The sequence below is a fragment of the Neovison vison genome, chromosome 11 (genome assembly GCF_020171115.1).
Source record: "Neovison vison isolate M4711 chromosome 11, ASM_NN_V1, whole genome shotgun sequence".
Taxonomy (NCBI): Eukaryota; Metazoa; Chordata; class Mammalia; order Carnivora; family Mustelidae; genus Neogale; species Neogale vison.
Genome location: NC_058101.1, coordinates 181,969,710 through 181,995,353, shown reverse-complemented (window position 1 = coordinate 181,995,353; position 25,644 = coordinate 181,969,710). Strand labels below are relative to the sequence as shown.

At 46.4% G+C, this 25,644-nt stretch overlaps 1 protein-coding gene across 1 annotated transcript in view; it reads right to left on the bottom strand.

Annotated features, from left to right (window-relative positions):
* FUT10 (fucosyltransferase 10) overlaps positions 1 to 25,644 on the bottom strand; it is a 69,503-nt gene that overhangs the window by 41,312 nt on the left and 2,547 nt on the right. The window contains exon 2 of the mRNA XM_044225409.1: positions 24,012 to 24,306. Coding sequence (XP_044081344.1) covers positions 24,012 to 24,306 — 295 coding nt within the window. The remainder of the gene's footprint in view (positions 1 to 24,011; positions 24,307 to 25,644) is intronic.

Sequence of the window (25,644 nt, the reverse complement as noted above, 5' to 3'; positions counted from 1 at the left end):
GTTTCCCGATCTGCATAAACAGATAGACACTGCAGCCGTTATCCGAGTTTGGAGGTGACTTTGGGCCCCATAAAATGGATACCAAGCAGATGGTAGGTTACTTTGGTGTCAAGGTCGGAAGAGAGGGCTGGAGGAAAGACACGCGCTTGCACTGCCTACACAGGGCTGCAGTGGGACCTGAGGGCAGTGGTTCTCCACCAGTGAGGAGGCCCCCTCAAGGGAGATTTCTGGAACTTTTCAGGGTAGAGAGATGGGGACAGGTGTCCCGCAGTGACTTGGGATTGCGACTGCCACTTGATGGGAGGGGACCCCAAAACGCGAGACCCCTTGAGAGGCACAGCACAGTTCCCAGAGAAGAAACATCCCATGTCCCACATGTCATGAAAGTGAAAACCCTGTTGTTGTTGTTTTTAAGATTTTATTTATCCACCTGACAGACAGAGATCACAAGTAGGCAGAGAGGCGGGCAGAGAGAGGAACAGAAGCAGGCTCCCCGCTGAGCAGAAAACCCGATGCAGAGCTCGATCCCAGGACCCTGGGACCATGACCCAAGCCATAGGCAGAGGCTTCAACCCACTGAGCCACCCAGGCACCCCGACAACCCTGTTTTTAATTCTCTTTATCTTCTGTATAAACACCAAGGGTTGTATTTCCCGCCTCGTTTCAATTTACATGGAATCTTCTAGGCATGTAAGGACCATGTAAATTAAGGGAAGAGTGGACTGCGCTTTAGTATTTACCCAGAGCTACTCCCCATCTTAAGAAAATCCCATCACTGCTCCCAGCAACCTAGCTAGCGCCAACCTAGACCTCTGTCGGTCTACACTGCAGACGCCCCATATGGAATAACCACATTTGCGATCACTGCTTCGACAGAGGCACAACCATACAGAGACTTCATTCTGCTTTCCACATGACCAGGAGTACACATGTATCGAAATGCCCACCCAACAAGTGATTTTCCTGTAAATTACAGATAGGGCAATATACGTTTTTGTTGTAGATCGTATGTTGTTGTAAGAAGGAGGCATTTAGACTGATGCGACTGTAAACCACAGGCCCGAGGGCAGAATCTAGAGTGAGAATCAGAGAAGGAAGCAGATCCAGTTGGTGAATTCTGACATTTAATGGCCAGCCAGAGAAGGGGGTCCTTGCAAGGGCAGAGGAGAAACCCAGAAGTGCCGAACTGGGGAAGCAAAGAGGAGGACACGTAGGGAAGGAAGACCTCATTAATGATGTCCAGCGTTGTCGAGAAAAACAGGATGAGGACCAGAAAATGCCTTCATCTTCCTTAGCAATGTGAAGGATCTGGCGGCAGGGATATCACAATTTAGCAAGGGCTATTTCAGGGGAGGGTGGGGGCAGGAGCAGGGGCTGGGAAGTGAGGGAGGGGCAGAGGGCGAAGGCAGAGCTGGCCTTGACACGGTTCTTAGAGGATTTAGGTCAGAAAGGGGAAATGATAAAAAGTGCTGAGAAGGTGAGTAAGGGGGCTGTTTACTGTCTACACAGATTGGCTAACATGACCTTTGTCTCTCCAGGGGAAATGGATAACGTCGACCCTCCCCGGTCAGGGGAGCTCAGGCTGGTTGAGGTTGGCAGGAGAGAAAGGGAAGGTGCGATCTTGGGCAGCACCAGGCCCCCCTCTCATCGGATGAGACATTTTAGAGAGAGCCCGCAAAATTCACTTTATTGAATTTTAGGAAATTAAGTGCAATTCTGTGAGTTCTAAATTAATCCTTCACATTGAAGCTTCCTCTAAGCAGACGAACAGGTCAGGGAGTGGCAGAGACTGCCCTAACTCACCCTGTTGTCCGACACAAAAGGAAGTCGTTTAAGAAACACTATATAGAGGGATACCTGGGTGGCTCAGTTGGTTGAGCAGCTGCCTTCGGCTCAGATCATGATCCCAGGGTCCTGGGATCCAGTCCCACATGGGGCTCCTTGCTCAGCAGGGAGCCTGCTTCCCCCTCTGCCTCTGCCTGCCTCTCTGTCTGCCTGTGCTCGCTCGCTCTCTCTCCCTCTTTGACAAATAAATAAAATTAAAAAAAAAAAAAGAAAGAAACACTGCATAGAAACTGACTGATTCATAAAGCTGATCAGTCATTGTAAAGCTACAGCTTAAGATGGGGCGCCTGGGTGGCTCAGTCAGTTAAGCGTCCATCTCTTGATTTTGGTTCAGGTCATGAGCTCAGGGTCGTGACCTTGAGCCCCACACTGGGCTCTGTGCTGGGCCTAGAGCCTGCTTAAGATTCTGTCTCTTGGTCTCCCTCCCCCCCCTCCACCGCACCCCTGCTTGCTCGCTCTTTCTCTCTCTCAAAACAAAACAAAACAAAGAACCAAAAACAAAGGCTTAAGATTGGTGAAATTTATGAATGCCATACCTCAATTTAAAAAATTTAAAAAACAGACTACCGGGGCACCTGGGTGGCTCAGTGGGTTAAAGCCTCTGCCTTCGGCTCGGGTCGTGATCCCGGGGTCCTGGGATCGAGCCCCACATCGGGCTCTCTGCTCCGTGGGGAGTCTGCTTCCTCCTCTCTCTCTGCCTGCCTCTCTGCCCTCTTGTGATTTCTATCTGTCAATAAGTGAAATCTTTAAAAAAAACAAAAAACAAAAAAACCCACAGACTACCTATAAACATTTGCCAATTATAAATACTACAATGGATTCCTGAATATCACCTCTAGGGATTGCAGATATAAGGTGAACTCCAAGCACAGGAAGTCTTTTCTACTTCTGTAGCCAGGCCTGAATGGGTAGGAAAACGTGACACAGTGGAAAATGGGGATTATGTCTATCCCATTTTGGGGCTAAATATTCTTAGAAAAGTTTGAAGCACTCACTATGAGGTTTACAGGGATCCTGTCTTAGCAGCTTAAAAGACCTCAGAAAAGAAAGCCCCGCAAAGATGCAAAGAAGCTGCAGAAAAAGGTAATTAATTATTCAGTGACTGGGTTGTAGAATGTACTCATGTAAGTGCAATTCAGATGTGTCAGAGAAGAAATGAAATGTACCTTCTGTGTAACTAATTCAGGGCTGCTCCTAAGTGCCCATCCGCTGGGCACGAGTACAAAACGTTAGGTACAACGCAATCTGATGCAAAACCTTCCAACAGTGGTGCTATTCATTCTCTGGAGGAAAAAGTCTGTCTGGTTTCTCAGCTTCTACCTCCTTCTCTCTCTCTCTCTTCTGTGACCCTGTGTGACAGTGGAGAGGAAGCCCTGGGACTGTGTGGTGTCCTCCGATTTCTCTGACCTCCGAGGTGACATCCTGCTGCTTCTGCCACTGAGGGTGGCACCTGTAACGGGTGGTCTGGTCCTGGGGGGAAGGGGTGTCCCACCAGGGCCTGGGGTGCTCCATTGAAGGCTCAGTCCCACTCAATGCTCACAGTACACCTCTCTGAGGACAACTACGTTGTTTCTGGTACAATTGGGTTACTTTTAAGAGAGGCGGGGAGCAGGGGTGCCTGCAAGCCTCAGTTGGTTAGGCATTTGCCTTTGGCTCGAGTCATGATCTCAGGGTCCTGGGATCGAGTCCCACATCAGGCTCTCCATTCAGCAGGGAGTCTGCTTCTCCCTCTCCCTCTGTGATTTCTCTCGCTTTCGCTCTCTCTCAAAATAAATGATTAAAATCTTAGAAAAAAAAGAGAGAGAGACAGAGAGGCAGCCAGAGAGGCAGAGGGCATTAACTGCAGAGGACACTGGCCCCGCAGGGCAGTCCGGGACGAGGTGTACAATCATCCAGATGTAAGTCTGTGCACACACTTGGCCACAACAGGGCCAGGTGCTCCCCTCTGGCCTTGGCCAGTGGATCTTGTGTACCTTCACGCTCAGCAGACATCCAACACAAGAACACACGAGCTTTAGAGAACACACCAGAAGACCCTGCCTGGCCACACCAGTCTGAACAATGAACTATGCTGAACCCCACATTTTAGCTCAGGACCCACCTGCCTTTGTGTTTTCCTCAACTTGCTGAGGTATTTCTTTCCTTTACTTTTTAAGATTTTATTCATATATTTGACAGAGAGAGAGAGCATGAGCGCACACAAGCAGGCAGAGCCGCCAGCTGAGGGAGAGGGAGAAGCAGACTCCCCGCTGAGCAGAGAGCCCAATGACATGGGGCTCGATCCCAGGACCTTGGGACCATGACCATAGCAAAAGGCAGACACTCAACAGACTGAACCACCCTAAGTGCCCCATATCAAGGTATTTCTAACATTTCTACTTCAAAATGTGACCTGAAGGCAGGGTTTGCGGTTGGCAAGGGCAAATACAGAATGTTGGTATCTACCTTCCTTTTCTCCTCCCTTTGTTCATGCCCCACTACAGCGAGGACTAGAAAACATGAGGCTTTCTCCTCTTCCTTCTACCGTGGACAAACAAGGCCTGTGACCAAGCTGTCATGACTGGAAGGGTACCTTATCAAGAAGAGAAGTCTGAGCTGAGTACTGTAGTCTTAATTTCTACTACGGTAGAGTGGGAACTAAAGACACGTGGAAAATCCCCTCAAGAGAGAGCAGTCTGACCTCAGAAAGGAAAAGAAATAACAGGAAATAAGAAAAGTTGAACATCAAAGTTACATAGAAGTATCAAACTTTTCTTCTGTCACAGTCCAACCCTCTCCCAAAGTGAATGGAGTCCCTGGACCAGCAAGGAAGACAGTAACTTCTTTACCCCAAAACCATCTTTGTTAGTGTACCTTTATTTTTATTTATTTTTTATTTTTTACTTAATTTTTTTAGGTAGGCCCAACGCCCAGTGTGGAACCCAAACCAGGGCTTGAATTCACGACCCTGAGATCAAGACTTGAACTAAGATCAAGAGTCGGATGTTTAACTGAGCACCTAGGTGCCCCAGTCTACTTTTAAATCTATTATAATCTTATTATCATTTCTCCTGGACTTTACATTAGCTCATCTGAATATAAACATGACAGCTATCCTAAACATGCATACATTTAACAAGAGACTGTCAAACTACATGAGGCAAAATCAGTAGAACTGCAGGGAGGAAACCATGACTTCATTATTACAGTTGGAGACTTCAACGCCCTTCTATTGGAAATGGACAGATCCAGCAGGTGGAAAATCAGCAAACATACTTGAACTAAACACCATCCACCAACTGAATATAATGGGACATCTATGCCCTACTGTGTCCAACGCCAGCAGAATACACACTCCTCTCAAGTTCACATGCAACATCCATCAAGACAGACTATACTCTGGCCATAAAACACACCTTAACAATGTCTAAAAAACAGAAATCATACAGTGTCTACTCTCAGACCACAATGGAATGAAACTAGAAATCAAGAACAGAAAGATAACTGAAAAATCTCCAAATATGTGCAGGTTAAACATCACACTTCTAGTTAACACATCAGTCAAAGAAAAACTCAAGAGAAACGTAAAAATTTTTGAACTACATGAAAATGAAAATGCAACTTATCAAAACGTGGGTTATAGAGAAAACAGTGCTTAGAAGAAATTTTTTTAATGATACTTATTTGAGACAGAGAGAGAAGGAACATAAGCAGGGAGGGGGCAGAAGGAGAAAAGAGGGCCAAGGAGAGTCCCCACTGAGTGTGGAGCCTGACACAAAGCTCTATCCCAGGCCTCTGAGATCATGACCTGAGCCAAAACCAAGAATCAGTTGTTTAACCATCTGAGCCAGTCAGGCATCCCTTAGAGGTAAATTTATAGCATAGAAAGCATATATTTAAAAAGAAGAAAGATCTAAAATCAATAACGTAAGTCTCCACTTAAGGAAACTATAAAAAAAGAAAAGCAAATTAAATCTTTAATAAGCAGAAGCAAAGAAATAATAAAAATTAGAGCAAAAATCAATGAACGTGAAAACAAGAAATCAATAGGGAAAAATCAACGGAACCAAAACTGTTTTCTTTGAAAAAGATCAGTAAAACCAATAAGCTTCTGGTTAGGCTAAGACAAACAGAGACAGAATACACAAATTATTTATCAGAAATGAAAAAGGAGGGAGCTCCTGGGAGGCTCAGTCATTCAGTGTATACCTTTGGCTCTGGTCATGATCTCAAGGTCCTGGGATGGAGTCCCACATTGGGCTCCCTGCTCCGCAGGAAGCCTGCTTCTCCCTCTCCCACTTCCCCTGCTGTGTTCCCTCTCTCACTGTCTCTCTCTGTCAAATAAATAAATAAAATCTTTAAAAAAAAAAAAAAAAAAGAAATGAAAAAGGGGACATCACCACAGATCCCATGGACATTAAAAGGATAATAAAAGAATATCAGGAACATAATCATTATGCTAACTTTCTGTATTACTAAGTCTCTGATGTCTTATTAAGCATCAACCATGCCTCTAGCAATGTTTTACACTTTACATGAATTATCTCAAAACTCCTCAAATACTCTACAGAAACTGGAATTATCCTCATATTATAAATGAGAGAAGAAACTTAATGAGGTTCAGAAACAGTGCTAATGTCACACATCTAACAAGTCAGCCCTGTTCCAACTGACTGTCTGAACACAGTTCTTTCCATTACACCACAGAGTTTCTCAAGCAATTTGGAGGTATATAATTTGGTTATGGTGTGGCTCCCCCTGCCCCAAACAGGCCATCATTATTTCTACAAAGACTGGAAATCTGTACAACTAGACCTGCCTTTGTGGGTGACGAGAGAAGTTCTGTCAGTCGAGTATTTTGGAATTAGTCTACCTAATATAAAATAACTTTCAGCTTCTTTCTTCCAAGAAGTAATGTGATATAAAATAGAGCATGATGGGCATTACAAAGTGGATATATGCTTTCTCTCACTCATGACAGAAATGTGCCAAGCATGGGGCACCTGAGTGGCTGAGTGGGTTGAGCCTCTGCCTTCGGCTCAGGTCATGATCTCAGGGTCCTGGGATCGAGCCCCACATCAGGCTCCCTATTTAGGGAGCCTGCTTTCCCCTCTCTCTCTGCCTGCCTCTCTACCTACTTGTGATCTCTCTCTGTCAAATAAATAAAATCTTAAAAAAAAAGAAAAAAGAAATGTGCCAAGCAATTGAGGAGGAGGAGGGGCAACAACAAACATGTTGGCTGGTAAATTAGGGAGAGGAATGATGAGTATAGGCAACAAGGAGGAAAAACACTTGACCTTAACTAAAATGGAAAAGAAATAACCCAGTTCGTATTAAAGCTGAACAAATCTCTCCCATGTGCCAAAACTCACCACCCCGGGCATGCCCACCAGTTACCAATCACCATTTCATACACTGTGACTGACAAAATCTCCCACCTGTACAGGCCGCATGGTGTCCTGCGCACCAAGGTCAATACGAAGACAGAGCACTGGCCGAGGGGGTCATGGTGACAGGAGGAGCAAAACCAGAAGTAAAGTGGCAGCCACAAATAGCATAGAGGCTTGTGTCACCTCTATGCTTTCAATTCCTCTCTACACATTGCTGACCCAAACCAGGGACTGTTTGGAAAACTGAATCGAGAGGTTAAAAATAGGCCGCTTTGCTTCAGACCGCAGAATGACTGAGCTAGCAAGCTCACAGATTGCCTGATGTCACGAATGAAAGGAAACACTAGAGCTTAGCTGCCTTGAAAGTAAAGAGAAGATGGGCCACCCTAGCCCATCAGGTATCGAGGCTGGGAAAACCAGGAGCTTTCCAGCCTCTGACCAGAGAGGAATCCACTGGGACCGCTCTAACACGTGCACTGCAGCAGACAGCTGGGTCCTGAAGCTTCTCGGCCTCCAGAGCTGCCCAGTTTCATGAACACATGCACAGTTCTCCCCCAGGTAAGGTGTATTCGGGCTTTGCGTGCTGCTGAGTGGGGACAGTAGAAAAAGACTCTGTCTCATCCCTCCTGGATCCAAGCTTTTGCTCAGCATCAGCTAAGCCGTAAGTATCTTCTAAGCAGAGGCCCCTGATTCTGACGCCTTCAGACATCACCAGATGCTATATTAGTCCAACAACAAAGTGCTCCTGAAAGACCACATTGTGCCCATGTGGCCGAAAGAATGCCCTCATTGCATAACGCCCGTGAGAGAATCGTCAAAATTCATACGTCCAGCTACGAACAGTTTTCCAATTTTGACAAGAGACATTCTTGGAAACTGTCACAAGGCAGATGTCTTAAGAGAGGATTTTATTTTCCTTAAGGCGTAACATTATAATTGGATATTCTGTTCGCAAAGACCAAAGCATGAAATAAATCATAAGCCTACATAAGCAACAACACGATATAAAACCAAAGATACATCTATAAATTCTCATGCTAGAACTTAGAGATTTTATATTAAGTCATAAAACATTAGCGGTGGAAGCTCCCTAAGAGACCATCTCGGAGCTGTTCCCAGTACCCGCCCCCCCCCCACCCCCAAGACTAGCTACATCATTACTTCTTGGGAAGTTTGATAAAGAACAGTCTTGGACCTCATTTCCAGAGATGTTGATTTGGTCTAGAACGGGAAAGAAAACACTGTATCTTTCTTTTAACGTTTCCAAGGGACTCAAAAGACTTGTGGGGGGGAGAGGGGGTGGGGAGGGGATAGAGTACAGAAAGACCCATAAGAAATGGGTGTTTCTCTGCTAGATCTTCTAAGTAAATGACAACTGCTTCATCAGTAAACAAATATCAGTGTTTTCAGCTGGAAATTAACAGGGTTTGCACACAGCTGTTCATATGCAACTAAAAAAATACAGTTACCAATGATCTGGATATCAAATTTAGATGTCTGTACTCAGGAAAGTAAAATAGGCACATGTCAATAACCTTGAGCATTAAATATTTATATGCCAGGGGAAGCAAAATATTTGATGATCTATAATTTATAACCTACTGTTTTTACCCAGCAGGAAGGAAATGAACAGCGGCATTTACGCTGTTTATGCTTCACGGTTGTGGTAAGTTGGTAACGTGAGGTTGAACTAAGCGTCTGAAAGGCTGAGGAGTTAAATGAATAAGCACAGTTAATTTTTCTCTTTGGGCACCTGCATATATGAAAATAGATACCGCCAAGACATCGAGACATCCATTCTATTTTCAAATCACACCTCCAATCCACCCATTTCTTTCTCCACTACCTCCTACCCTAATCCAGAGCACCAGGATTTTCACTTTTTTTTTTTTTTAAGATTTTATTTATTTGACAGAGAGAGAGAGAGACAGCAAGAGTGGGAACACGCGCAGGGGGAGCTGGAGAGGGAGAAGCAAGGAGCCCGACGCGATGCTCAATCCCAGGACCCCGAGAGCGCGACCCCAGCGGAAGGCGGAAGCTTAATGACTGAGCCACCCAGGCGCTCCTGAGTTTCACTTCTTTAATGAAGTGTGTCTTTAATGTGTCTCGCTTCCACCTTCACGGTCCAATCCATTCTCCATGGAGAAGCCATCCAGGGATCTTTTTGAAACATCAGTCGGAACAGAACAAAACTGAAATCAGATCACAGCAACTCTGCCTGAAACCTTCTGGTGTTTTCCCATTGCACTCAGACTATACCCAGACCTCCCGCCCTGTCTCTTAGAGCCCTTCATCACAGGCGTCTGTCTGCCCCTCGGATCCCATCTCCTATGCTCTCCCTTCACACCCCTGGTGCTCCGGCCACAACAGCCTTCTTTCTGACGCTCCCTCCCATCCAACTCCCTCCCACTCTCCTATCCATCAGCTGCTCCCTCCACCTGATATTAATTCCCTCCACTTGGGACACAGGTGCGCCTCCTCCCATCTTTCAGTTCTCAGGCTCCAATGTTAAGCCCTCATAGGGGCCTCCCCAATTACTCTTGTCTAAAGCCAAAACACTCATCCCTAGCTGGTAGCAATCCTATTTACATATTTCATAGTTCCCCAGGGCAGAGCCTGCTGTGTTCACGGCTATAAACCCTAGCACCCAACCCAGGGCTGCACCTATAATAAAGGTTTCATTTTTGTTGTTGCTGTTGTTAAAGATTTTTTTATTTATTTGGCAGACAGAGATCACAAGGAGGCAGAGAGGCAGGCAGAGAGTGGGGGAGGCAGGCCTCCTGCCAAGCAGAAAGCCAGATGCGGGGCTCGATTCCAAGACCCCAGGACCATGACCTGAGCCAAAGGCAGAGGCTTTAACCCACTGAGCCACCCAGGGGCCCCATAATAGAGGTTTCTTAAATGGGGCACCTGAGTGGCTCAGTCAGTTAAGTGTCTGCCTTCCGCTCAGGTCATGATCCCAGGGTCCTGGCATCAAGTCCCACATCGGGCTCCCTGCTCTGCGGGAAGCCTGCTTCTCCCTCTGCCTCTGCCTCTCTCTCATGAATTGAAAAAAAAAAAAAAAAAAGTGTCCTGTATAAATGTGTATAAATGAACAAGGGGCAGACCCTGACACCAGCAGGGCATACATCCTGACACATTCTCAAACTCTCCCGAACCATAAATCCAGTAGCACACAATGTCCTCAAAACATGGAATCAGGTGAACTATTACACACAGATCCAAACCATAAATCAGTCCAATGCTCTACTGTTTGATGTACTTAGACAGCTATCTTCTGCCCAGTAACCAGTAACCAGTAACCTCATCAGCACTAGCATTTGGCTTCCTTCAGAGAGGTCCCTTTTTCACGAATACACAAGTTTTTAATAGTTCAAGAGATCTCCAGCTTGTTCAACAAGGTGATAGCACGGAGCCAGCTGAGAGACGGACGCTGGCCGTTCTTGTCCCGCAGAATGGGACATTCCCCAGCACCCCCTCTCTCAAAGGCCTGGACGCTCCGTCGACGCCCTAGAACGATCTAGAGGGGGTGGACCACATCGGTGAAAATAAAGCATCTGCCGTACTCTCTTCAGTTTAAATGTTTTTGTTTCATTTTTGTTTTAATTTTTAAGAGTGAAGAGAACACGTCAGTGAGAACGGCGTGGTTTTATTCGGGCTGCCGATGAGCCCTGGTGGAACTGCCAGCGTGTCCCGGAGGGCTTCCCGGTGTCAGGGAATCCGCCAGGAACCGGATCGGGGCCAACCCATCCACTGGCCCAAACGGCTGAAGCTGCCGTCCTGAGATCTGTCTACCGCCTCCTCCCACCAGTCAGAAGGAAAGTGCTGGACTCTGGCCCTACTTACTTCTGCACCTCCTCCCAGATTTGTAAGCTTAGTCTGAGAAATGCTTTCAGGTTTTCAGCCCTTTTGCTCCTCCTCTAATATTTATATAACCAAACCCTCCCAAAAGAACAGAGAGGGTTAGGGGCGCCTGGGTGGCTCAGTGGGTTAAGCTGCTGCCTTCGGCTCAGGTCATGATCTCAGGGTCCTGGGATCAAGTCCCGCATAGGGCTCTCTGCTCAGCAGGGAGCCTGCTTCCTCCTCTCTCTCTCTGCCTGCCTCTCTGCCTACTTGTGATCTCTCTCTGCCAAATAAATAAATAAAATCTTTAAAAAAAAAAAAAAAAAAAAAAAAGAACAGAGAGGGTTAAAAAAAGAAGCGAGAGGCTAGGTCAGAAACAAGGCCAAGAGGATTCCCCTCCTGCCGGAACAACCCACAAAACTAAGCATTATGAGGCTCACGAAAGCCTTTGTCCTTACACCAACCGAAATCTAGCAAGATTCCGTGGATTTACCTTTTTACGGGGAGAGATTGAAAATCAACTAATAGTAATATGTAACTTTTTTTCATGGCAGGGAATGAATACCTTAGCTAGAAGAAATATTAATGCCTCTCCATAATTAACACTCTTCCCAAAGGTATCCCAAGAAAGCCAGAAAAGTCTAGGAATTGGATAATTTATTAATAACTGTTCCTACTGTCCTTGCACTTAACTATATCCCTGGAGACAAAATATCCTTGTTAATTCAATTTTTATTTATACCAAATGAATACCTGCATATGGCTTTAAAGGTGAGGTCGGTCTTTTCTCAGGCCATCAACACCAGGTAGAAGGGTCCTGCCCCACATCCCCACCCCCTTTCCACACGCCAGAAGTCACCACCTATTCTTTCAGGTGCTTCTTCTCTACTCACACTCCAGAGACATCCAAATAACATGCTTAACATGCTCGGGCTTGACTTCTCAGTTTTGGATAATACCTACCGTCTTCCCACTACGGAGGGAAGCTTGAACTTGCCTAGATCACCCTTCCCCTACATACTTGTCTTCCCTCCTCTTCCGTTTTTTTCTTTTAATAAAGTTTTTATTCCAATTCCAGTTAGTTAACTACCATGTCATGTTAGCTTCAGGTATACAGTAGATCGCACACTTCGATCTTCTTCGGTGCCCGTCTCAAGTGCCATCCTTCATGCCCATCACCTACTTAACCCATTCCCTCACCCACCTCCCTTCTGACCCCTCATCCATTTTTGATTAATATATATCCAGTGCTTTCATTATTGTAGGAGTAAGTATTATTTACTGCTAAGCCAAACTAGTGAGTTATCATCACCTTTTCTTTCTTGATAATTTGTTTTCTTTTGTTTTCAAATCTCTGGCCAACTCTTCCCACACCTTCCCAAAGCCCTGTAAAATGCCTCCTGAGCCAACGTGACCACACAGGTGGCAGAGGACAGGTCTTCAGCCCAAGAGATTCTGAGTATGTTGGAAGTAGAATGCAGGGAGGTAGAGTTTTGTCTTCTTGTTCACCTGTCACCTTAGAGGTGAGCTGGGTTTGGAAACCACTCATCGACAGCAGCATAGGTAAGGTCGTAAACTCTCAAGTTTCAGAAATCTAAATCAGAGAGTTTGGGTTTGGTTCTCCACCGTTCCAGCATTAACTGAAGAAACTTTTTAGAGATGCAAACAAATTGGGCAGGAGTTGAAAGGATGTCCCACACATTACATTACATGAATGATCCAGAAAAAAAGAAAAGAAAAGAAAGAGAGAGAGAGAGAGAGAAAAGCTGTCACAACTCCCACTGAAAAAGCCCAAGTGAGCAGAGACTGTGGTTCTTTCACGTTCCAACCGATGACCTTGACACCTGAACCCGGGGCATTAGTAAGACTGAACTCCTCTGTTCTCATGACAGCTCTTCCCTTGCTGCTAACTCTGGCTGCCAGAGCTCATCTAATTACAGGAAGAATCAATCATACCTGACATGATAAAAGGTACAGCACACCGGTCCCCCAAGCCACCACACTGACCCAAGGCAGGGCAGGACCGGGAGTGTGGCTTCCCCCTGTGTGTCCCAATCTGCAGGCAGCCGGAGTGAATGCACGACCTCCTGATTACAAAATTAGGAAGTAACATGGCCTTAAGAAAATAGCTAAAACAGCTGCAAGTGATTGCTTCTAAGGACTAAAAATGAGGACAGATTACGCTGTTTCTTTGCAAGAAGCTTTGTACCAGAAAGTTTAATTCAGCCGTGGACACGAAAAAATTTGCTATAACTTAATTTAAATAAAACAGTGTGTTAATCACAGGGTCTAATGAACACATTCAAAAAGAATGCCAGGCACAGCGTGGGTAAGTTATGTAATATCTCAAGACCCAGTGAAGATAAAAAATACCAACGTTCTCTGGGGCTCCTGGGTGGCTCGGCTGGTTGAGCGGGACTCTCAGATTCAGCTCAAGTCCTGATCTCCTGTGACATGAGATGGAGACCCACCATCAGGTTCTGCCCTCGTGGGGAGTCTGCTAGAGAAGTCTCTCTCCCTGCCCTCCTGTGCACACATGCACACTCTCTCTAAAATAAATGGAAAAATCTTTTTGTTGTTGTTGTTCAGAAATTTTTTTTTAATCTTTTTAGATTAACATATAATGTATTGTTGGTTTCAGGGGTTCAGGTGTGTGACTCATCAGTCTTACACAACTCACAGCACTCACCGTAGCACAGACCCTCCCCAGTGCCCATCCCCCAGCCACCCCACCCCTCCCACCCCCTCCTCTCCAGCAACCCTCAGTTTGTTTCCTGACATTAAGAGTCTCTTATGGTTTATCTCCCTCCCTGGTTTCATCTTGTTTCCAAATGGATAGATCTTAAAAGAAAAACACCAACATTCCTCCCCATCTCTACATGAGGACTTCAGGCCAGTTTCACGAACTCATTCATTCACCAAGGCTCCCTGAAGCCTGCCAGGGGCCAGGCACTGTTGTAGGACGTGGGATGATAGCCCAGAAGACAACAAAGCTCCTTGTCTTCCCGTACTTAGATTCCGGTGTGGGGAGACCACGGATGTTTGCCCCAAAAGAGTGAGCGAACTTCGGGGGTGATGGGTGTCACGAAGAGAAAATGAAGTCGGGCCAGGGTGGATGGCACCGGGAGAGGCGTGGGAGGGGAGCTCTGCTTCCAGAAGAAGATGGGGAAAGAGGCCTCTGAGGAAGCATCACGCACAGATACTGGCCGGTGGAAGGAACAAGCCGGGGGAGCACATCCCAGGGACAGAAAGAGCAAATGACAGGTTCTAAGGCTGGCAAGGCTCCCCCCAGTGTGAGGAGGGACTGCAGCCCCCTGGTAGAGAGGAGAGAGCACGCAGAGCCTGAAGAACCCAGCAGGGCAGAGCCCACAGTCGCAGAGGCCACGGTAAGGACCTGGAATTCTAACTACAGGAGCTGTCACTGGGGGTCTGAGCAGAGCCCAGCCACTGGGTTCACCCTTTGGAAAGGACCACACAAATAATTATGTAAGTAAAAATAAGACATCTATTTAAAATAAGAGGTTTGGGGCACCTGAGGGGCTCAGTTAGTTGAGTGCCCAAGTCTTGGTTTCAGCTCAGGTCTTGATCTCAGGGTCCTGGGATCGAGCCCCACATCAGGCTCCTTGCTCAGCAGGGAGCCCACTTCTCCCTCTGCCTGCCGCTCCCCCTGCTTGTTCTCCCTTTGTCCCTCCCTTCCTCTCTGACAAATAAATAAATAACATCTTTTAAAAAAAAATTAAAAAATAAAATAAGAGGTTTGGGGCACCTGGGTGCTCAGTTGGTTGAGCACCCAAGTCTTGGTTTCAGCTCAGGTCATGAACTCAGGGTCGTGAGATCAAGCCCCATGACAGGCTCTATGCCCAGCGGGGAGTCTGCTTAAGATTCTCTCTCTCCCCCTCACCCTCTGTGTCTCCCCCTGCTTGTGAAAGTGCTCTCTCTCTAAATAAATAAAATCTTTTTTAAAATAAATAAATAAAATACAAGGTCTGATTACAGCAAAGATAGCAAAGATATATATATATATATATATGCACACAGATATAAACATATATACATCTGTATACATACACTGTATATAACATACAACCCTTCACCCAGTTATTATGAGGTTCTTTTCATGTTCAACTTCATTACTGCCCACACAGTCCAATTAAGTCCATTTCCTTCCCATCTCCCAAATAAGTCTTAACCTGCCATGCTATTAAGAACAATTACCCATTAATTCTGTGCACAGGGCCCAAGAGAAGATCAGCCTCTGGAGACAAAAATTACTAAGAACGAACATGTAAGGGATGAGATCAGCAGAAATCTCTAGTCCTGAGCGGGGTTCATGGATGTGTCACTCAGACATGGGTTATAGCCATAGAAGGAAATCCATGCTGTTAGCATATCAACCGTGATATAATCATGAGAAACCAAACTTGTCTGTCTTCTGTGCTTCTCCAGGTCTGGCAAGGGGCCTGGCAATCGGTGCCACTCTGCAGAAACCCCATACGACTTCATGTCGGGATAGAGCCGATCGGACACACTGACCGAGATACAAAGTAACTGTGAAACAGAACCCATCCTTGCCCCCGCTTGCTGAATTTACACATGGAATGAAGGTGAACCCGTTTTAGGATTCTTGGATTCCACAACAAGGTCAAGAATACAGAAAGGGAGGAGAGAGAAGAGCCTGTGGGGGACACTCACTGAAGTGTATGTTACGATGAACACTCGTGCCCTGCTCTGAACCCCGTTTCCATGGGGCTGCCTGGAGAACTCTGAAATATGTAATATGTTCTTGCAACTTAGACACAGAAGACTAGTGTCTACGTCAAGCCTGAGGAGGCGCAGGAGGACTGTGCGCCAGATTTTCCCACTAGGAAAATCTAAAAGGTAAGGGAACAGCAGGGGATCCCAAAGCCAGTGAAGGCAAGAGGTGGGTAATACTTCCCCTGACACACGTGGGGAGCCGGTGGGCAGCCTCGGGTCCTCCGATGAGAGCCTACAAGGAACAGAGAGACCTCAGCAGAAAGAAGCTGGGTATGTTTCACAGGATGCCAGGAACTGGGACGCCGTCTGACTGCACAGAGAGGAGATGCGGCTTCCTGAGAAGGGAAACTGTGAAAGTCCAACAGGCAAACTCCAAATGCCATGAAAATGTCCCAGAATAGAAAAAGAGTATACTTCGTCCTCTGCCCGACCCACTCAAGGACGCCAGCTCGAAACATGTGCTTGGTTCAGGAGACATGCAGCCACACGGCCAAGTAAAAAGTGTCCTATCTCCTTAATTCTCGTCCCTGTCCTCACTGTAACTCCACCAGGCTCCCCAAAGCAGCTGGCGATCAGGGGAGTAGGAGCAAGCAGAGGGCAGAGAACAGAAAGAACACAAGCGCCTTTCCCAGGGGAGCGGGCTTGGGGCATGAAAAGAGCTCCAAGCTGGCGAAAACAACAAACATCACCCCAGGTGCACTCAGAGTCCAGAAAGGATTCTACCTGGGACTGAACGCGCCACGTAGTAAGCTTGAAACAGCACTGGCAATGGAAAGTGTCCATAAAATCCTCCACTGCCGAACAGGGAGCATAAAGGCTAGAGATCTGCCAGAGTTTCCAGTTAGGGGAAGGTGAAAATTCACTTCCCGAGTAAGATTTTAAAGGGCAGTGAGACACTCACACGTGTTGATCTCATTCTATAACTCATGCTTGGTCATCGTCAGGCTTTGAATGAATGACGAATGAATGAGTGAATGAATGAATGAATGAATGGAAGAAATGTCTGAAGGGGGATGAGTAAACAAACTAGTAAACCTTCGGGGCTGCACAGCGTTGGTGGTATAGTGGTGAGCACAGCTGTCTTCCAAACCAGTAAACCTTTGCATGAAACCCAGAAGATGGGGAGATGGCTGGTAACTGGGTTCACTGATGAGCTAGCATTTCCAAAGGAGAAAGATGCTGGATGTGGTGTACAGGCTCACGGCCTGTGGTGTAGACAGTGTGGTAAAATAGTGATAAACAGAGTATGAGTTGTGAATCAGATATTCTGGTTTGGGTATGTGATCAGGCACTTTCCATCTGTGTGACCTTGGGCAGGTCACTCACGTTCTCTGAGCCTGTTTCCCTATCTCTAAAACGGTAATAATACCCAGGCAACTACACAATGTTACGATGACTTTAAATAAGAGAATACACAGAGAGTATCTCTTTGGTGCCTGGCAGAGCGGGCATTGATAACGGCAGTGAATCCCAAAGTGTCCCTTGAAACAAAGAAAGCATCTACTGTGTTTGCTATCATTCATCCTAAACGTCTTTCATTACAACACTCTGGGAACTGGTAAGCTGTAGATGGCTTACAGCAGAAACGCTTTCCACTCAGGAGCCCTTTTCAATACCAGAACCCCCTGTTCCTGAACGCGTCGGACACAGAGTGAGCGGGAATGCTGATTTCTGTTGCTTTGCTCATGATACCTGTGAGGCGCTCCACACTCGTCCCCTGCTAAAGACCTTCCTCGTAACTCCAGTTCTTGAAGAAATCTTCTCGAACGACACCACTCATTTCTGAGGACTCCTTTACTCTCAGTCTTCTCCGAGGTTGGAAATATAATGTGGACTCTATTATCTCACCCTTGTCCAGGAGGGGAAAGTTCTGGCTCCTACCACCCACACAGGTAACCCAAGACAAGCCTTCTCACGCTGTGCTTTACTTCCCTCTTCATCAAAAAGAGAGAGAATCCCCACCTGTGAGGCTGTCTGGGGAAGGCAGGGAGATCACGTGCAAGGAAGCCAGAGGGGAAACGTGGAGCCGGCGCAAGGAAATGGAGCTCCCAGCAAGCAGTCAGCGCTCAGTCCCTGAGAGCTGGACTGTAACTGTCCTTCTAGGAGGGCCAACCTGATGATGTTCTTCTCTTCATAACCCCCAGACTGCATCAAGATGTGCTCATCTCCACATCCCTAAAGCGGTATATATTTCAGAAGCCTCCTTGTTTCTTTGTCTCCCTGTGCTTCTGTTTACCAAAACCTCTATTCATTTTATTTTTTTTTAAGATTTTATTTATTTATTTGACAGAGAGAGAGAGAGAGATCACAAGTAGGCAGAGAGGCAGGCAGAGACAGAGAGGAAGGGAAGCAGGCTCCCTGCTGAGCAGAGAGCCTGATGTGGGGCTTGATCCCAGGACACTGGGATCATGACCTGAGCCAAAGGCAGAGGCTTAACCCACTGAGCCACCCAGGCGCCCCTAAAACCTCTATTTAGAAGCTCACCTAAAACAGAAGCAGTTCCCGGCTCTAACTAAGCCCATTCTCGTCCAGGGTGACTCCAACCACTCCCCCAGGAGAGACATCTTTCCAGAGAACGGTCTTAAAACCCAGAGTTGTGTTTTGAAATCACTACAGTGACAGCTTTAAAGACTCCCCTAACCCTTGCATTTTGGGTTGGAAAAAAAAAAAACACTTTATTCATTTCTGACTGCTTTATATATTCGTTTCAGAGAATTGTTAATGAAGCTGAAGCCTTGCACTTCTCAAGAGGCTTAAACCAGACACAGCAGTCACTGTGTTCGTATTAAGTAAGTGACTCATACCTAGGAAGAAGAAAAAGAAAGTAGGCTGCAAAGGAAACAAGCAAACTCAAAAATATTCTGGTTTACAATAGCTTCGAGGTTATATAACCCTCTGAGTTTCCATTTCACTAAATTAGGGCAGCTTTTGACACCTGCATCATTTCCCTGCTTTCTCTTTTTCAATCCTGCCGCAGCAGGGTCCCATGTGCAGTTGTGAGTGACCTACTTAATTAGAGTTTGTGGAGCCCTCAGACAGAAACCTGTGGTGTCTTCATTCCGTCTTGCTCAACAGACCTTCTTAATGAACCGAATCTCTAATTCCGCCAGTTAAAAACCATACATCTTAAGTAATTCCCAAATCCAAATATCCAGATCTAATTATCCTCATGAGCGTACATTCCAATATGGTGCTGACAACAGTGATGGATGGGTCAGGGGTCAGGACACGTCGGCTCTGAGTCCCACTCCGCTGCTAACCCCGGTGTCATTTCAGGACATCCCTCACCTTTCACGGTCTCCGTCTTCTCACGCGGATGAGAAGTTTAGACCCTGCATCCTCTTTGGCTTGAGGTCTTGTCGAAGATTACCTGAACACCTACCATGGAAAAGGTGCCAGACTTAAGGGTAGAGGAGGTACAAAGATGAACTGATGTTGCCCTATCATCCAGAACTTTCCACTCCATGAAAGAAGAGAAGATCATACAGAACAGAACGAAATGCCTTCGTTACCTTATTTCTATTCTTTATTCCTCAGGATTGGCATTGCGCTGGGCACACAGTAGAGGCTGCCTCTGATGGGAGGGAATCCAGAAGGGCTCACAGGTGTTAATATCTGAGTTGGTTTTTTTTTTTTTTCCTTAAAATTAAGGATTTTTTTTAACAGTTTATTTATTTGACAGACAGAGGTCACAAGTAGGAGAGCGAGAGGGAAGCAGTCTCCTCACCAAGCAGAGAGCCCGACGTGGGACTCGATCCCAGGACCCCGAGACCATGACCCAAGCTGAAGGCAGAGGCTTTAACCCACTGAGCCACCCAGGTGCCCCTCTGAGTTGGTTTTTAAAAGGCCATTCAATTCTCAGGGGCTCCCTGAGACCATTCTCCAAAGTGATCCAAAATCTAAGCTAACGTTCAAGGTTTTCCAGCGTTCTGGTCCCAAAGTACCATTCACTCTCCACTTCCCTCCTACCCAGAACTATGCTACAGCCTTGTTGTACCTCAGACATTACCCATCACTTTCCGTTTCTTTGCTCACATTCACGCCGTCCCACATTCAAGACAGGTCCTCCAATCTCAACACAATCCAATTCCATTTTCTCTCAAAATTTCGAATTTCTCCGGTTTTATGAAGGAGGTCTTATAAAGCCTTTCCTGACCCCTCCAGTCATATGTTCTCTCTCCCTTCTTTGAAATTCCACAAGATTTACTGGCACTTCTGCTGTGAGATACATGCCACTTAGAACTGCATCACAGTCGGGTAATGTCTTTGTCTCAAGATAATAATCTGTGACATCAGACACTCCACTATTCATCCATGTTTCCAAACAAATGGTGGGTAGTCGGGAGAGTCTCTGACAGGACAAATAGAGAAAGGACAAATGTAGGACTCAGAAACTGAGTAAACAGTGGCAGTGAATTAGTGCATTTGTGGTTTCTGCCTAAAATGGCGACTATCGCAGTTTGATTTTTGAACCTAGGGTTTAGTGGATGGAATCCCAGTGGTTAAGTTTAGAAGACAGGCTGGATTCAGATTTCAGAGCCTTGAATGCCAGGACAGTAAAAATGGCATATATTTAGCTCTCAATGAGAGTCATAGATGGTTTCCGGAGCTGGAGAGTAACAAAACCCGAGAGAGGAAGATTAAGCCAGAAGCATTTCTGTTGACGTATCCATCTCCTGGAAACTGGGTTGGAGGTGAGTCCATCCTTGAGAGAAGAATTGAGTCTTGGTGTGCTCATAAATTAAGTGCATGAACCCGTAGATCTGTGAGTCCTGGAGAGGTTACTGAGCTAAATACTGTTTTGTAGGCTTCCTGGCAATCCGATATTTTAGTATCCACCTCAATAAAAGGAAAATAGGCTCAGAGCAAAGCATCATACTAAGTTTTGAAACCAGTGAAAAGAGAATATTCTATATTTTTCCAGACAGGGGAGAGGGGAACAGAATACAAAGGAGGAGAAATCAAAATAGCTTTGGCTTCCCAAGCAACAACAGCAGAAGCTAGAAGACAGCAGGAAAATGTCTTTCAAATTCAGAAAGAAGGGGCGCCTGGGTGGCTCAGTGGGTTAAGTCTCTGCCTTCGGCGCCTCAGGTCATGATCTCAGGGTCCTGGGATGGAGCCCTTCATGGAGCCCCACATTAAGCCCCACATCGGGCTCTCTGCTCAACAAGGAGCCTGCTTCCCCCTCTCTCTCTGCCTGCCTCTCTGCCTACTTGTGATTCTCTCTCTCTCTGTCAGATAAATAAATAAAATCTTTTTTTTTAATTCAGAAAGAAAAGCATTTCTTACCTAGAATTCTATGCTAAGCCAAACCACGAATGAAGGTGAGAATAAAAGGAACACATTTTCACACATACAAAGTCTCTGAAAACTTATCTTCAGAAAATACTGAAACAAAAATATAAACCAAGAAAGAGAAAAATAAGTCCTAAAAGAAACAGGAGGGGTGCCTGTGGGGCTCAGTTGGTTAAGTGTTGGACTCCTGATTTCCTCTCGGGTTCTGATCTCAGGGTCATGAGATGGAGGCCCGCTCAGTGGGGAGTCTGCTTGGGATCCTCTCTCTCACCCCCCAACCTTTCCCCCAAGTTCTCTTTAAAAAATAAATCTTTTTAAGAGGGGCCGGAGGAAGGGAAGTGGAAGGAGGAGACTGAGGAGGAGAAGAAGGGAAGCCAACACAAGAATAAGGCATAGGGAACCCCCAGAACAACGGGGAGCCAGCACAGGACCTGTGCACCCAGCAAAAAGAGCAAACACTCGAGACCGGAGCAGGTCAGGAATCCCGGGGAGACCAGATGTATTAACTTTCTGTCACAGCTCTCTAACTTGCTCTTCTTCTTACATGGTTTCCAAGGTCCTATTGGCGTTCGGCGTCCATTTCCACTGTTGCATAGTGTCACACTGAATTTCTATATATCACACTTCATTTGACCACTTTTCTCTTGTTGGACATTTAGGCGATTTTAAGAACCTTACTTAGGGGGTGCCTGGGTGGCTCAGTCATTAAGCCTCTGTGTTCTGCTCAGATCATGGTCCCAGGGTCCTGGAATCGAGCCCCGCATCGGGCTCCCTGCTCGGCGGGGAGCCTGCTTCTCCCTCTCCCACTCCCTCTGCTTGTGTTCCCTCTCTCGCTGTGTGTCTCTCACTCGCGAATAAATAAAATCTTAAAAAAAAGAACCTTGCTTAGGACAAACAACGCTACTATAAGCAATCTATGTGTGTGTGTGTGACATTCCGTGAGGCTTCATACCTAGCAGTGGGATGATCTGGTATGAATTTACATTGACTGGATATTGCCAGACCACTGTCCAAAGTGGTCATATCACAGTGGTGGCCTTTTTTTTTTTTTTAAAGATTTTATTTATTTATTTGACAGAGAGAGATTACAAGTAGGCAGAGAGGCAGGCAGAGAGAGAAGGAGGAGGAAGCAGGCTCCCTGCTGAGCAGCGAGCCCGATGCGGGACTCGATCCCGGGACCCCGAGATCATGACCTGAGCCGAAGGCAGCGGCCCAACCCACTGAGCCACCCAGGCGCCCACAGTGGTGGCCTTTTAAACAAAACTTATCTTTTTTAAAATTTTATTTATTTGAGAAAGAGAGGGTAAGTGAAAGAGACCAAGCACAAGCAGGGAAAGAGGCCACGAGAAAGGGAGAAGCAGACTCTCCCACTGAGCAGGGAGCCTAATGGGGGAGCTGAACCCCCAGACTCCAGGATCATGACCAAGCCAAAGGCAGATACCCAACCAACTGAGCCACCCAGAAACCCCTAAACGAAACTTTCTTTTTTTTTTTTTTAGGATTTTATTTATTTATTTGACAGAAAGAGATCATAAGTAGACAAAGAGGCAGGCAGAGAGAGAGGAGGAAGCAGGGTCCCTGCTGAGCAGACAGCTCAATGCAGGGCTCAATCCCAGGACCCTGGGATCATGACCTGAGCCGAAGGCAGAGGCTTTAACCCACGGAGCCAACCAGGCGCCCCTAAACGAAACTTTTTAACATGTCATACATGCACACAGACCTCCAGTATTCCCAAAAAACAAACTTAGATTTTACTTCTTGACTTTTCAGTTTTCGACAGTATATATTGATTCTTCCTACAGAAGATGTATATTTAACTCTCCCTTGCCCTGTCCGCTGCACTCAATTTCTCATCCCTGCAGCCTTCCCCAAAAGTTGCATCATTTTAGATAGATTAGTATTCGGTGCTGACATCATTATGCCGACTCAGTGAGCCACGTCATATACTAAGATGACCCTTGCCCTGTAGCCTGTTTGCCCTGAGTAGCACCAGATACTCTCAAAGAAACATCTCCCTATTAAGATCAACAGATGCAGTCGGCAAGGGGGTACAGCAGTGATGGGATGGCTGCTTCTCGCCTACGGCAAGGGGAGACCAAACCCTCCTACTGGTTTCAGACAGAGACTCCAGCCCTGTCTCTAGAGGAAGAGTGTGAAGTCTCCCTCTCTCTCTCCTTTCTCTCTCTCTCTCTCTCACACACAGACACACACACACATAAATACAGATACACATCCACACCACTCTAAAGCAGATTGGCTTTCATTGACTTCCGAACTGATCGACCTTGCCTGTATTCGGTCAAGTCTGCTCACGTGGGCCACTTGGCCCCCTCCACTCGTCACCCGGGAGCTCTGAATCTCCTGCCCCTGCTGGCAGTTTGCTAATTCCCCTCGAGGGGTCTGGCTGCCCCCAATCCTAGCAGGACATATAATTAGCCTCAGGAAGCGATGAACACCAACTTACTCTCGATATTGTTCAGCCGAAGCTGAGCAATATTTTTATTTTTATTGCTGATTAATCTAATGAAATAAAAGAACCCTGTGCTTAGCTAATGTCCAATTAAACCCTTGCTATGGTGATCAGAATCTCCTGGCTGTTATCACAGGTGACATTCTGAATGGATCCCAACAACAGAATCAATACCCAGTTCTCTAAATACCAAATTCGGTCGGTGAGAGGAAACATCCCTTCTCTTCCAGAATTGCCAGCAGCTGGCCAGCCACCTTTATGTTGGTCAAGCTTGTTTATTTATCGCACCTGCTAAAAGCTCAGGCCTTACATGGAGCAAGTGCAAAGGACGTCAGGCGGGTCACAGTGTGTTCAAGGGGAGCGCCACCTTCTCTTCCTTGGGAGGTGAGCAGGATGTCAGCAAGCGATAGGAGACAGGCAAATGCCCCACTTACCATAGAAGAGGAAGGCTTTGGTCATGGGATGATGTAGGAAGGTCCTGTTGAGGGTGAAGAAACACGCATCTGCCCCGCACTGGCCGAGCCTTCCGGTCTCCCCGGTCAGTGGGGACCACCAAAGCATGATGGGGTAGCTCTCAGTGTCCCGTTGGGTTTTCCTGGTCAAGATCCGTGCTTCTCTCCCGGGGATCGGATAGAGATCTGCAGGCTCCTCTTCCACTTTTGCCTGTCCATTTCGCAAACTGGAGGTTTTAAACTTCTTCCTTTCAAATTTTCCCAGCTCGACCACGACCTGAAGAAGACAAGTATTGCAGAATCAGACTGTCTCGTCGCCTTTCGCGTGCCCCCCATTCATCTTGGATGATGAAGCTGTGTATTAGTTTTCTACTGCAGCTAGAAAAAATTACCATGAACTCAGCAATGGAAAACAACACATTTATTGGGGTGTCTGGGTGGCTGACTTGGTTGAGCATCTCACTCTTGATTTCCACTGGGGTCATGACCTCAGGGTCCTGATCTCGGGATCATGGATCAAGCCCCACATCGGGCTCCATGCTCAGTGAGGAGTCTGCTTGAGATTCTTTCTCCCTCTGGCTCTTCCCCTGCTGTCTCTCTAAACTGGATAAATCAATTTTTTTTTTTTTTTAGATTTTATTTATTTATTTGACAGAGCGAAATCACAAGTAGGCAGAGAGGCAGGTAGAGTTGGGGGGGGGGCAGGCTCACTGCTGAGCTGAGAGCCCCACATAGGGCTCCATGCCAGGACCCTGGGATCACGACCTGAGCCAAAGGCAGAGGCTTTAACCCACTGAGCCACCCAGGTGCCCCTGGATAAATAGATTTTTTAAAAAAGGAAGAAGAAGAAAGTAACCAACGCATTTATTATTGCCTAGTTCTGGAGGTGAGAAGGCTGACCTTGGTCTCACTAGGCTAAAAGCAAGGTGTTAGCAGGACCACAGTCTTCTCTGGAAGCTCTGGAGACAGCATTTTCTTTCTTTTTTTTTTTTTTTAAAGATTTTATTTATTTATTTGACAGAGAGAGATCACAAGCAGGCAGAGAGGCAGGCAGAGAGAGAGGAGGAAGCAGGCTCCCTGCTGAGCAGACAGCTCAATGCAGGGCTCGATCCCAGGACCCTGGGATCATGACCTGAGCCAAAAGCAGAGGCTTAACCCACTGAGCCACCCAGGCGCCCTGGAGACAGCATTTTCTTGCTTCCCTATCTTTTCAAGCCACACATCACTCTTGGCTTGCCGCATCTTCTCCATCATAAAGCCCAGCAATGTTGCCTCCCTCTGATGCTTATTCCATGGTCACATCTCTGTCTGACCACAGCCACGGAAGACTCTTAGCTTCTAAAGACTCACGGGAGGACACTGGGCTCACATGGATAATTCTGGATAATCTCCTCATCTGGAAGTGTCTCACCTAATCCCATCTGCAAGGGCCCTTCTGCCATGTAAATTTACATACCCACAAGTTCCAGAAACTGGGGTGCTGACAAAGTGTCTACCAATAAGCACGCTTCCTTCTACTAAACACAGGCCATCTACACTTCTGCATTTCATAGGCATATAGAGTCCCTGGAAATAGTTTTCTCCCTTTTTTTTTTTTTTAAGATTTTATTTATTA